A 12,506-nucleotide genomic window follows, 5' to 3' on the forward strand; every position below is an offset into this window, starting at 1 on the left:
CTACTCAATGTCTCTCGATTGCTCTATTTTACTGTAAATGATAAAATATTTTAAAGTTCACTTTTTTTTTAAATATTTTATTTATTTATTTGACAGACAGAGATCACAAGTAGGCAGAGAGGCAGGCAGAGAAAGAGGAAGGGAAGCAGGCTCCCCGCTGAGCAGGGAGCCTGATGCGGGGCTCCATCCCAGGACCCCGAGATCATGACCTGAGCCGAAGGCAGAGGCTTTAACCCACTGAGCCACCCAAGCGCCCCTAAAGTTCACTCTTAATCAAATAACAGCCTCTTGAATTTTAATACAGATACTCCAAGCCACAAAGTCAATAATCTTCCATGACTGCCTTGTCCCAAAACAGTATACTCCCGAGTAAAATTAATAAGCAAATAGAGCTCCTATCTTTGAACATTTACTTTCTATGAAGCACACCTATCATCATAGCAGACCTGTACTTCCTGGACAATTGTCGACTGGGATCTGATAACTTGTTCTTCATTCACTGCATCTTCTGTCTGTTGCTCTGTATAGACATTGTTATACTGGTACAGGCCAACATCAATGAAGGCACTCAGTCTATACTCTTGCAGCAAGATTTCAAGGTAATATCTGGAAAATATGAAGTTGTCTCCAATGAATAAAATTTCAACACTATATAAAACACCAGCCTACTAAATGATTCATATTGTAGTATTCCTGATTTTATTTTATTTTTATAGTATCTCTGATTTTAAATATTAAAGTTTCAGAGTGGTTTGTTAAAATAAAATGAATTATGTAGGATATGAAAGATACAGAATTGCCCCCATTCATGACTAATTCATTCAGTTTTGTCAGTAAATATTTATTGAAAAACATACTACTCCTTATCCTCAAGGAGCTTAAAACAAAATTATATTTACATTGTAATGCAAACTCCCTGGCATAAAACACAGAGGGCAGGTGGAGTTTAAATACTTTCATATGTACAAGAAAATGACAGGCAGACTTAGACGTATCATGTATTTTTATCAGAGTGGTTAAATGTGTCAGGGATGGAAGTTTCTCTCTAGTTCCTTCAATAATGGCTCCACTTATAACTTGGGAAATAAAACATAATTTCAGGAAACTGTTACTGGTTATATTGATTCTGGTCCTCCAACCAGCTGGATCATCTAACTGCCTACCCAGGATAAGGTCTTCCTTGACCAGCTGATACAGGTGATGAAAAGCTATTGGTTACCTACCTAAATCTCTATCAATGTCACCACTTCTCCCATCTTTGGAGAGGCCAGCTGGGAGTTCCTGTAAATTGCCTGGCATCATTCAACAGATAACTCTCTTGGATGTGAAGATAAGTATTCACAATTCATGATAGACTCTGAGTGAGGTCCATGTATCCCCTCTCATCCTTCTAGGATAATAGGGCTCTGGGTCATCCTCCTCACAGAACTGATATTGGAGGATTACATCAGGCTCTTGGCTGCCCTGAGAACCTGTTGGCCAGCTCCACCAGATCAATGCAGGCAACATTAAGAAGCAGACCTCAAAGAACCATTAAATTCTGTATCCTTATTAGCAGCTTAAAATATTCATTAGGTACTTTCTATATACGAGACACTAAACTGAACACTTGGCAGACATTATTATATTTAACCTTCACAAAATACTATAAAATATATATTATCATTCTCTTTGTTCATATGAATAACAGACACTAAGAGAGTTGTAAAGATTGAAAGGTTATTTAAAAATTAGTAACTGAGGAATGATTCAAAGTAGAACAGGGTGACTGAAAAGATATGTATCTAGAGATGGGGCTTTATTATCTGAGTAGGATGAATTTGGCAAACGAGCTCCCTTTGGAAAGGTCCCAGGGACCACTGTGCAATAAGCCAGCTAGAGTGGCTTATCCGCAGCCATCATTATAAATGTCGGTGTATAAATTGAAAGCTACCTCACGGAAGGACAGATATCAGACAGCAGGTGTATTACGAGTCACTTTCATGTAAGCTCTGTGCTCCTGCCAAGCAGGTAAACTGGATGCATTTTCCAAGGGAGGGCAAAGCCTGAAGGTACATTAACACTTAATAGCAGTCGGGATTAATTAGGTACTCCACTTACCCTGTGTTGGCCCAGTGATCCTGGTTAAAAAAAACAAAATTTAAGTATGTAAAGAATTGATAGGAGGAGGAGGAAGAGAAAGGGAATAGGATGCTTTCCTCATGTCCTTAGTACTAAGATTTCAGTGAGAACACTGAGTATGATTTCTTTCAGGGAACTTTTATCCCAACCCTCTAGCTGGATTGACAGAAAGGTCCTAGTAGGAAACTAAGAACAGGATTAAGTAAATTTCACAAAATTATAATTTCTGCAATAGGGATAATTTAGATAGTAAATTTCCCAGGTTGGTTGAAGGTCAGTATTTTTGAAAATATAGAAATTAAATTTAACAAAATTATAAAGAATGATGAATTATATATTAAGCCAATAAATTAATATCACTTCCACCAATAAAGCCAAATGAAAATATTTTTAGATATAAACTTACAGTTTTTAAATACCACATAATAGTTGAATGAAAAAAAAATCTTACTCTTTTCCTTTCTGAAGATGAATGTCATCTGATCTTTGAGTTGGACTGGAAAAATAACCATTGGCATTGGAAGAATGATATGCAATCCTCATCTTATCCCAAAAAGAAAGACAGGGAGAGAGAAAGAGAGAGAGAGAGAGAGGAGAATTTATTATTAGATCTTTTCAGCTTTATTTATTTTTCACTTAATATTTGTCAATCCTAGAACTTTTATAAATAGAAAACTATGAAACTACCATATTTTTCTTCTACGATCTATTAGCCATGGTGAAATGAAGTTTTTAAAAATTATCAAAGCTCACTTCATACCTTCCAACCTTATCTAACACCAGCACCACTATACCATGAATACACACAAGCTGTAGTTTTTCCACAATTAGAACTGCAATGGAAAATAGAGAGATACATACCAGGAGGAAGGTTATTATTGTTAAATGAAATATCCTTTTGCTCTGTGGAGAGATTTTAGGGATCTAATCCAAATGAAGTCACTAAAAGTGGATCTGAAAGATGCTACAGATCACTAAATGGGTCTGCATGCTAGAATGAGAAAACTCTGGGCTTCCCATCAGGAATGATTATATCATCCTTGGAGGAAACATGTTGAAAAGCTACAGTAAAATTAGAATTCATATATTACAGGCAGCAACTTAAACTTGTTCTTCCCATTTGGGAGGCAATCTTGCCATATACACTGAGTCATAAAATGTATTTTTGATTTGATTTATTGACTTCACATTTGTAAAACTCTCCCAAAGAAATAATTAAAATGCAGAACAAGTTAATGAACACAAATGTTTGAGTAAAATTTGTGGTCATAAAAAGTCAGAAGTAAGCTAAAAACTTATCTGTATGCATAAAGTTATTCAGGTTTAGTAATAATAATAAATAAATAATTAAACTATTCAGTCATCAAAAATTGTATTGTGAAAATCATTTAATAAAATATGGAAATACTAATATGTGACCAAAATGACTATGAAATTGGATGTATGACCTTATTTATATAAAAAACAAAAAAGACACAAAAAGAAATGATGGACTTCAATCTCATAACCACATAATAATGAAAGAGATCTAGTAGAAGAGTGAACTATGTTTACTCTGTTCCAAATTTCTTATGTATGATTAAAACTCTTCCATAATTAAAATAATCTTTAGGGGCGCCTGGGTGGCTCAGTGGGTTAAAGCCTCTGCCTTCGGCTCCAGTCGTGATCCTGGGGTCCTGGGATCGAGCCCCACATCGGGCTCTCTGCTCAGCAGGGAGCCTGCTTCCTCCTCTCTCTCTCTCTCCCTGCCTCTCTGCCTACTTGTGATCTCTGTCAAATAAATAAATAAAATCTTTAAAAAAATAATAAAATAATCTTTTTATTTTAATGTATTTTTTCCTTCCTAGAGAAAACATAGATACAGGAAAGCTTTTTTTTTTTTTTTTTTAGGCCATGGGTTTTCTTTGGTGACTTTAGAGTTCATATTACACATGTTAAAATAGCCAAGAACCCAACCATGTGAAAATATATCTCAAAAACGAACTACATATAAAAGTTGTCCTATTGTTTTTATAATATTAAATAATTTTCTGTAGCTTCCCTACCTTATCTTTTGGATGTCCAGTTTGGCTGAAATAAATAGCATAACGGTCATCGCCTTTGATGTAGAATCTGTAGATGTCAGAGTCTGGAGCCACCAAAAATCCACTGAAGCGCGCAACAAATGCGTCTTGCTCCATGGGCCAAAGATAGGAAGCCGAATCTACCCAACTGGCCCCCATGTACCCTGGTGTTTCTTCGTTGTACTCAAGTATCTCTTCAAGACGCGCTGGCCGACTATTGTTCCATACCTCAAGCTTTAGACCTCTCCCACCTGAATATAACAAACAAAAAGAACACTTCCATCAGAATGTTAATGTGGTATCTCAGTGGCTTTCTACTTGGGTGGTGGTTATAGATATTCTATGCTATTCACGTTTTTGAAGCATCTTGTAAACAAAACAATGATTCATACCCTACATGTACCTGCACCTATAGGATAGAGTGCTGTTAAGAGAGCATACAATTTATTATTATTTCATATATTTGCACCTCAGTTTCTACATTTATAAAAAGTGGGAGTAATATTATTATTTGCACGGTTGCAATGGGGATTAGATACTACTAAGTGCTTTACTTAAGATAATATGATAACTATTACCTCTGATATGACCAACATTGCTTTATATAGTTAAATCTCAAAACCTTATGATTCAGGCCATTTGATTTCAAAACCTTTGCCCGATTACTCTCTCTAACAAAAGTAACCCAATTAATGGTTTGCAACTAATCCAAGAATGGACAGTGTTCGCTTTAAGATTTTTGTCAGTATTTGTTCTTCTTCTTTTTAACATTACTTCTGTTCTATGATTCCATCTCCTTCTTGGAGAGACTCAGAGAAAACATTCCCATTAAAGTGAACCTACATAAACTCTGATTTAAGTTTTTTCCTAATCATAAGGGAGCCATCTCACTTTTTTTTCTTCCCTAAACTACAGCAATCAGACTCATGTCTTCTTCCAGCAGCCCTAAGCTGGTCTGGAGGGGCTGGATCTAGGAGAGGATGGTTCCTCTTCAGCTGAGTTTGTTTGGAGAAAAGCTTGAATACCTCAAACTTTGGCAGCAGCAATGTTCTCTGATAAATACAACTTTCACTGAAGTCACCAATTGTGATTATCAAAATAGTCTCTTAAACTAGGCATTGTTTCCCTAATGTCATTCAAAACAAGGAAATTTAAGAAGTTGATAAACATAATTTACTTGGCTTCAAATCCCAACCAGTAGTGTAACCATAAACCAATTTCAATGTGTGAACAAGATATGAGATACACACCCTCAAACCCATGTACAGCCTCTCAGTGAGTGGTATCACTACAGATGTCAAGTGCTTACCATGGGCCACGGGCCACGGGCCACAAGCCAAAATCTGGAAAGAATTTTGAGTTCCATTTCTCTCATCCCCTGTTATCACCCTTAAAATATTCTAAACAAGTAAGGATTTAACCTCTGCCATTTGTGTTTTAAGCACAAAAAGGCATTTACAAAATGTCCATGTAGCCTGTACCATCATTCAGTAATCTCATTTAACCTGAAATAAAGTTCCCATCAAACTCATTCAGCAGAGGAGGGCTGTTTCCAGGAGGGTGTTTCAGGAATTCGGGCTGAGTTTATTCCCATGCTGCAGCTTTGAGGCAGCTATTTTAATACAAATACTCCCTGATCCAGAAAGTGTAAGGAGAAAAACCAGGAAGAAATTTATTACAATTCTCACTACAAATTCTAAAAAGTTCAAATATTTTTTATTACTAATTGTTATGGGCTGAATATTTGTATCCCCTCTAAAACTCAGATGTTGAAGCCTAATGCTCAATGCGATGTCATTAGCAGGTAGAGCCCTTGGGAGGTGCTTAGGTCATGAGAATGGAGCCCTCATGAGTGAGGGCTTATAAAAGAGGCTCCACAAAGCTCTGTAGCCCCAAGAAGGTGCCGATCTATGAGGAAGCAGGTCCTCACCAAACACCTAATCTGCTGGTATCGTGATCTGGGACTTCCCAGGCTCCAGAACTGTAAGCTCTGTATGTGTTTGTTGTTTATAAGCTACCCAGTCTGTGGTGTTCTGTTTCAGCAGCCCCAAAGGACTAAAAGACTAATGGGGTGTGTCTTCTTATGTAAATGTAGAAATGGCCATTCTCTCTTCTGGTAACTTACCTGGATAGACAGTTCTGAGAACCTCAGGCTTAGGCGGTGTCTTGCAGCATATGCTATTTTCTGTGACATTCAAAATATCACAGGCTTGACCTAGAGAGAAGCAAGGTGCAGAGCTATTACTACAGAGCTCCAGAATGCAAATCACGATCAGCTTATCTGGAATTACTTTGTGATGAAAACCAAGTTGCACAAGCAAGAAGCAAAGCCAGGGCTTCTTCGTTTCCTTTATGTGTTCTGCATAAAAGCTTATCACTTGCTAATTGCCATACTTTTTACAAGGCAACGTTTTCCTGGCAACACATCAAAAGTCTGAGTTACGAAATTTTGTGATTTCTGAGAAACAAAATAAAAAACTTGATAAAATTATGTCACTGTAAAAGATTTCACTTCTGAGTTCAGAGTGAAGCCTTATATTCTATTCCCTACAGAAAAGTTGCTGAATTAAGTCCATGATGTTCAAAATTTTGCAAAAGCAGATGATCCCAGCCCTCTTAGGTAAAAGGTAAAATAAATAAATAAGTAGGATGGTGGTTTAGTCCAAGGTCTTCAAATGAAAACAGCAGAGATAATAATGCATAAATGGTATTTTCAGGGGCAGATTGAAACCAAAACAGTAAGGGTCTAGACAAGAATGATGACACTTACACAAAAACACGATTAGAACGGAGTGAGGAGTCTAGGTTTTAGACTTCCATGTATCCCTCATGGTCAATGCCTTAAGTATTTACTGAAATGGGAATCACAGCCCACAAATCACAGCCCACAGCCCACAAAAAAGTGAGGCAAAGGTTAGCAAATGGAGGAAGGTATCTTTGCCAAGTTTTGTTCGGTGGCCCAGAAAACTTACTTCAGCACTACGTGTCACGATTTTGTATGTTTCGTGGATGCAAGATAATTGAGGTAGAAAACAATGCATTTAAACAGTAAATTAAACCAACTTAGCCCATTTTGTTTGGAGCAAAGGAAGATCCATAGACAAATCATTATTTTTAAGAAATTAACTGAGGATTCCTCAATACCCCCAAAATGAATAATCTAATTAAAAAATGGGCAAATGAGGGGGGCCTGGATGGCTCAGTGGGTTAAGCCTCTGACTTCAGCTCAGGTCATGATCTCAGGGTCCTGGGATCGAGCCCCGCATTGGGCTCTCTCCTAATCAGGGAGCCTGCTTCCCCCTCTCTCTTTGCCTGCCTCTCTGCCTACTTGTGATCTCTCTCTCTGTCAAATAAATAAATAAAATCTTTAAAAAAAAATGGGCAAATGAGTGGATATTTTTCCAAAGAAGACATACAGATGGCCAACAGACACGTGAAAAGATGTTCAACATCACTGATCATCAATAAATACAAGTCAAAACTACAATGAGATATCACCTCACACCAGTCAGAATGGCTAAAATCTATGACACAAGAAACAACAGGTGTTGTAAGGGATGTGCAGAAAGGGGAACCTTCTTACACTGTTGGTAGGAATGCAAACTGGTACATCCAATGTGGAAGACAGTATGGACGTTCCTCAAAAAATTGAAAATAGAATTAGTCTATTATCCAGCAATTACACTATTAGCTATTTAACCAAAGAATACAAAAATACTAATTTAAAGGAATACATGCACCCCAATTAGCAGCATTATCAACAATAGCCAAATTGTGGAAAGAGCCCAAGTGTCCATCAACTGATGAATGGATAAAGAAGATCGAGTATATATAAAAGCCACAAAAAAGAATGAAATCTTGCCATTTGTGATGACATGGATGGAGACAGAGAGTACTACGCTATGCAAAGTAAGTCAGTCAGAGAAAGAAAAATACCATGTGATTTCACTCATATGTGGAATTTAAGAAACAAATGAACAAAGGGGGTGGGGGAATGTGAGAGGCAAACTAAGAAACAGACCTATAGAAAACAACTGACAGTTACCAGAGAGGAGGTGGGGGGATATGTTAAATAAGTGATGGGGATTAAAGAGTGCACTTGTTGTGATGAGCACTGGGTGTGGTATGGAAGTGCTGAATCATCGTATCATACACCTGCAGCTAATATTACACTGTATGTTAACTAACTGGAGTTTAAATAAAAACTTGGAAGAAAAAAATAAAATACATCCAGTTTACTGTACATAATTATACTCCAGTAAATTAGTTAGAATTTAAAATTTAAGAAAAAACCTTGAAAAAAGTAATGAAAATTTTAAAAAGAAATTACTGAGGATTCAAAATCTCAAATGTTGTCACATTTGATAGCAATGAAATACACAAAAGTAACGTATTGTATTTGCATATCAACTATCACAATATCATAAAATACAGTATATAGAGAGATTTTATGCCCCTATTTTAATATCTGAAATATTTATATTTAAAATTTCAGAAAACATATATGATATTTAAAAATCTTATTGCCTTGGTTTGATATTTATGCAGGTGACCAGCAAGGATCCACAGGGATAGGAAAGATTTGGTATAAATGTTACACTTGAGGGCACCTGGGTGGCTCAGTCGGTTAAGCCGCTGCCTTCGGCTCAGGTCATGATCCCAGGGTCCTGGGATTGAGTCCCACATCAGGCTCTCTGCTCAGCATGGAGCCTGCTTCCCCCTCTCTCTCTGCCTGCCTCTCCGCCTACTTGTGATCTGTCTGTTAAATAAATAAATAGAATCTTAAAAAAAAAAAAGTTACACTTGGTCTTAGCCAAAAGGCCGAGAAGAGATATATATTGTATAAATGTCAGATGAAATTACTTTATATTAGTTTCTTCTCTTGAAATCACATTTTTGCAGGCTCATGGGCAAATTCCTTAAAAGTAGAAAGTACCTAAGCAGAAGGTTATATCAGAAAAAATATGTGTCCAGTTGCCTGGCCAACACGGACTCCTTTGCTCAAGGTAGAGAAGGTCATCATGACTGAGTGGGAAGACCCCCACTATTATACTCTACTCAGCCTCCATTCCTTTTTGAGCTGCACAGCTCCCTACCTTGAAAAGATCTACATACATAAAAACGATACATAACCAGAGAACCAAGCCCTATTCACATTTGTAAAAATAGAACACCTCAATTAATGCTCTTTTCAAGGCCAATATCATCGGTAATTCCTGATGATGTCCAGACAAGTCACAATACATGAAAAGGGGATGAGGAGAGTATCCTCAAATACTTTAAATTTTCTCCTAACTAACCAACCCATTGAGAATTAACAACAGTTCAAGAAGGGTATTTAAAAGTTTGTTAAATAAAGGGTATGTGTGTCTCAACATGTGGCGAGGAATTTGTGGAAGGTAGCCAAGTTGTTACCAGACAATGCTTTTTGATGATGACCTCAGAGCCCAAGTCGTGGTCATGTCAGGCCCTCACTGGAAGGTCCCCATGGGAAAAGTATCATTCCCAGGAACCAAATGCCCACATGAAAAGACGCAGTCTTAAATTCAAGGCATTAACTGAAAAAAGACTATTATTCTTTTTACAAATTATTAAATAAAAGCCAGGATTTGTTCTTATAATGTAACATATTAAAAGTCATAAAAAATACCTCCAATGAGAACTCTGACAGGGAAATCTGTCTGATCAAAGAACCGTCCACTTATCGTTAGCACAGTGCCACCTTGAATGCTTCCTCGTGAAGGGGAAATCATAGTGACCTCTGCAGAGAGGAAGGAGAAACACATTAAATAAAAAGTCATGAATATTACACATCAACCCAAATGCCTAATTTTTATGAATTTTCCAAATTACCGAGTCTTAACACATAGCACAGCACAGGTAGTGGATTGACCAAATGAATGAATTGGGTGTTTTAATTTTGTCTCTTATGCAATCCTGCAAAGAGGACAGTTAACATGGCTTTCACAGAGCCTTACAGCTCAGGGGAACCAGGTTTTAGTGGTGACTGGTACTAAAGAGACATTGGTAATGGAGGACACAGGAATTAAGGAAAATCTGGGCTGAGGATAGATGTTTGATTCCAAAGGAAACACAGGAAGGCAGGAGAACAGCCTCTTCTCCTCTCCCCTATGCTCTTAAAGAACAAATCTTTCTTCTCTTTCTGGGCCAACATTTTATACTCTCCTCATATAGTAATACATTAACAATGACTGGTTTCATATATAAAAGTTTTAGATATATTAGTAAAATTGCCCTGGGCATGATATATGGTAGATTCTTATTAAAATTTATTCTTATTACTTCTATCAAAGGTCTATGTATTTTTACACACAGCTTTTACATTGAATAGAAAAAGCCAGGATATATCCTATTTGATTGATTCCAAGACACTTCTTTTCACATTTGAACATCTTTGAAATCTGAATGTGCCACTCCATCACTCCTGACCTAGAATGAAGTATAATTCTTCCAGGAGGATTTGTGTTTGTTTGCCACACTCTCCTAGGAGTCTACCAACCTTAGATCTCTGTAAGTTAAATAAATAATAATCTACTTGAGTATTCTTTTGGACCACACTGAGACTATAAATCTGAGAGAGCGCTGCCTTGTCGTTTAAATTGACAGTGGAGATATTTTTTTCCCTCCCTCCACCAACTGCCCAAGTGGAGACATGCAAGTTTCCCTTCTGTCTCTTTTAGAGTGATGAGCTGGTTTCTCAACCAGCCTTATATTAAGAATATAGTTTTCTGGGCCCTAGCTTAATGTCAGAGCTTCCTATTAGACTCTCCATCTTATGTGTTTCTCCTTTCCTAGCAGTACATAAAATAATACACTATGCCTTAAGTCCTTATTGTCATTGATGATGAAATAAGGTACACACGTCTCTCTGTCTCATTCTTTTTCTTTCTCTCTCTGTCATACACACATACACACACACACACACACATAGAGTGAGAGGGTTCACATACCTGCATATGTTTGAAACATTGAAATTTTATTTAGAGAAGAAACAAAATATGCCATTTTTTGTGGGAAACTCCTGTGTAAAAAAAAAAAAAAGTAAAAATCCTTACTTTAAAAATCAACTTTATTTCAGGAAAATGTTATTTTTTTTAGTGGTATAAATCATGTCATAATTTGCAAAGGAGCTGGACAGAACATTTTGGGCAGATAAAAATGCTCTACATCTTGATACAGTTACTGGTTACACAAATATACAAGTATACAGTTACTCAAATATTCATTGGTCAGACCTTACTGAACTGCATACTTAAATTACAATGTTATTATATGCAAACTATACCTCAATAAAGAATTCGTATTAACAGAAAAAAAGCAGGATCCCCCTTCCTGAAGGCATTTGTGTTAACTACTCTCCTCTCTCCTCTCTTATAATCCATTTAAAATCAGAATAACTAACATTACTGAACACTTAAATATTATGCAAAGTTTTTAAGCTTTTAACCTAAGATTTTTTTAAGCTTTTAATTTATTATACCATTTTATCCTTACATTAACCCCATGAGATAGGCACAGCTCAGAGAATCTATTTATCTTACTCAAGATCACAAAGAGAGTAAGTGGCAGAAACAGAATTTGAAGCTAGGCAGTTGGAGTCCTGAACCCTGGCTCCTCACCTGTGTCTTACACAGTTTTCTCCTGCCACTAATCTGTACGAGAGCACGATGAATGAAAGCAGGTTAACAATAATCCACCAGAGTTAAACCACCCTCAATAAACACAGAACCTATTCATATTTTGTGATGGATGTAGATGTACACTTCATAGCCTGGAGAGCAAGAAAGGGAAGGAATCTGATCCTGGAAATTAAATACTGTTTCCTTAATTACCTCAATGAAATTCATAATAGAGAAGTTAAGAAATTCAAATGTTAAGACTCAAAAGTCCATTCATTATATTTATAACACACTGAACTAGAATCTAAAAGGCTAATGCAGATCTCGTGGTTGAGACCAACAGGAAATTCCTATAAATCTAACCCAAGCACTATAATGTGCATTTGCAAGACTAAAGAGTCTCTGGAAATCCCGCATGCTAAATTAGTTACTTAAGAAGATCACACTGGATTTATATTGGTATATTACAAGCCTTTCAGTTGATTTCTCAGAGATCTGAAATGATGCCAGCTCCAGCAATATTGTCTGTGGTCAGATTCTGCATCTGAAAAATTAACCCTGCTTCTCAAGTTGGTGGGAAAATTGCCTCCTGAAATAAAATTTGAATGTAATTTATTTGGTATGACACTGAGGTGATTTTCACTAATTCATTGATAATGACTAGGCATTTCTCAATTAAGGC

General features: G+C 36.7%; 1 protein-coding gene across 1 annotated transcript in view; it reads right to left on the reverse strand.

Annotated features, from left to right (window-relative positions):
* Nucleotides 1-12,506, reverse strand: part of PKHD1L1 (PKHD1 like 1) — a gene marked incomplete at its 5' end in the record, with an annotated part of 157,157 nt that overhangs the window by 121,866 nt on the left and 22,785 nt on the right. The window contains 6 exons of the mRNA XM_080800305.1: nt 447-606; nt 2,573-2,664; nt 4,167-4,435; nt 6,310-6,399; nt 9,835-9,945; nt 11,156-11,226. Of these exons, the coding sequence (XP_080656431.1) occupies nt 447-606; nt 2,573-2,664; nt 4,167-4,435; nt 6,310-6,399; nt 9,835-9,945; nt 11,156-11,226 (793 nt within the window). The remainder of the gene's footprint in view (nt 1-446; nt 607-2,572; nt 2,665-4,166; nt 4,436-6,309; nt 6,400-9,834; nt 9,946-11,155; nt 11,227-12,506) is intronic.

The sequence above is a fragment of the Martes martes genome (genome assembly GCF_963455335.1).
Source record: "Martes martes genome assembly, chromosome: 4".
NCBI classification, from domain to species: Eukaryota; Metazoa; Chordata; class Mammalia; order Carnivora; family Mustelidae; genus Martes; species Martes martes.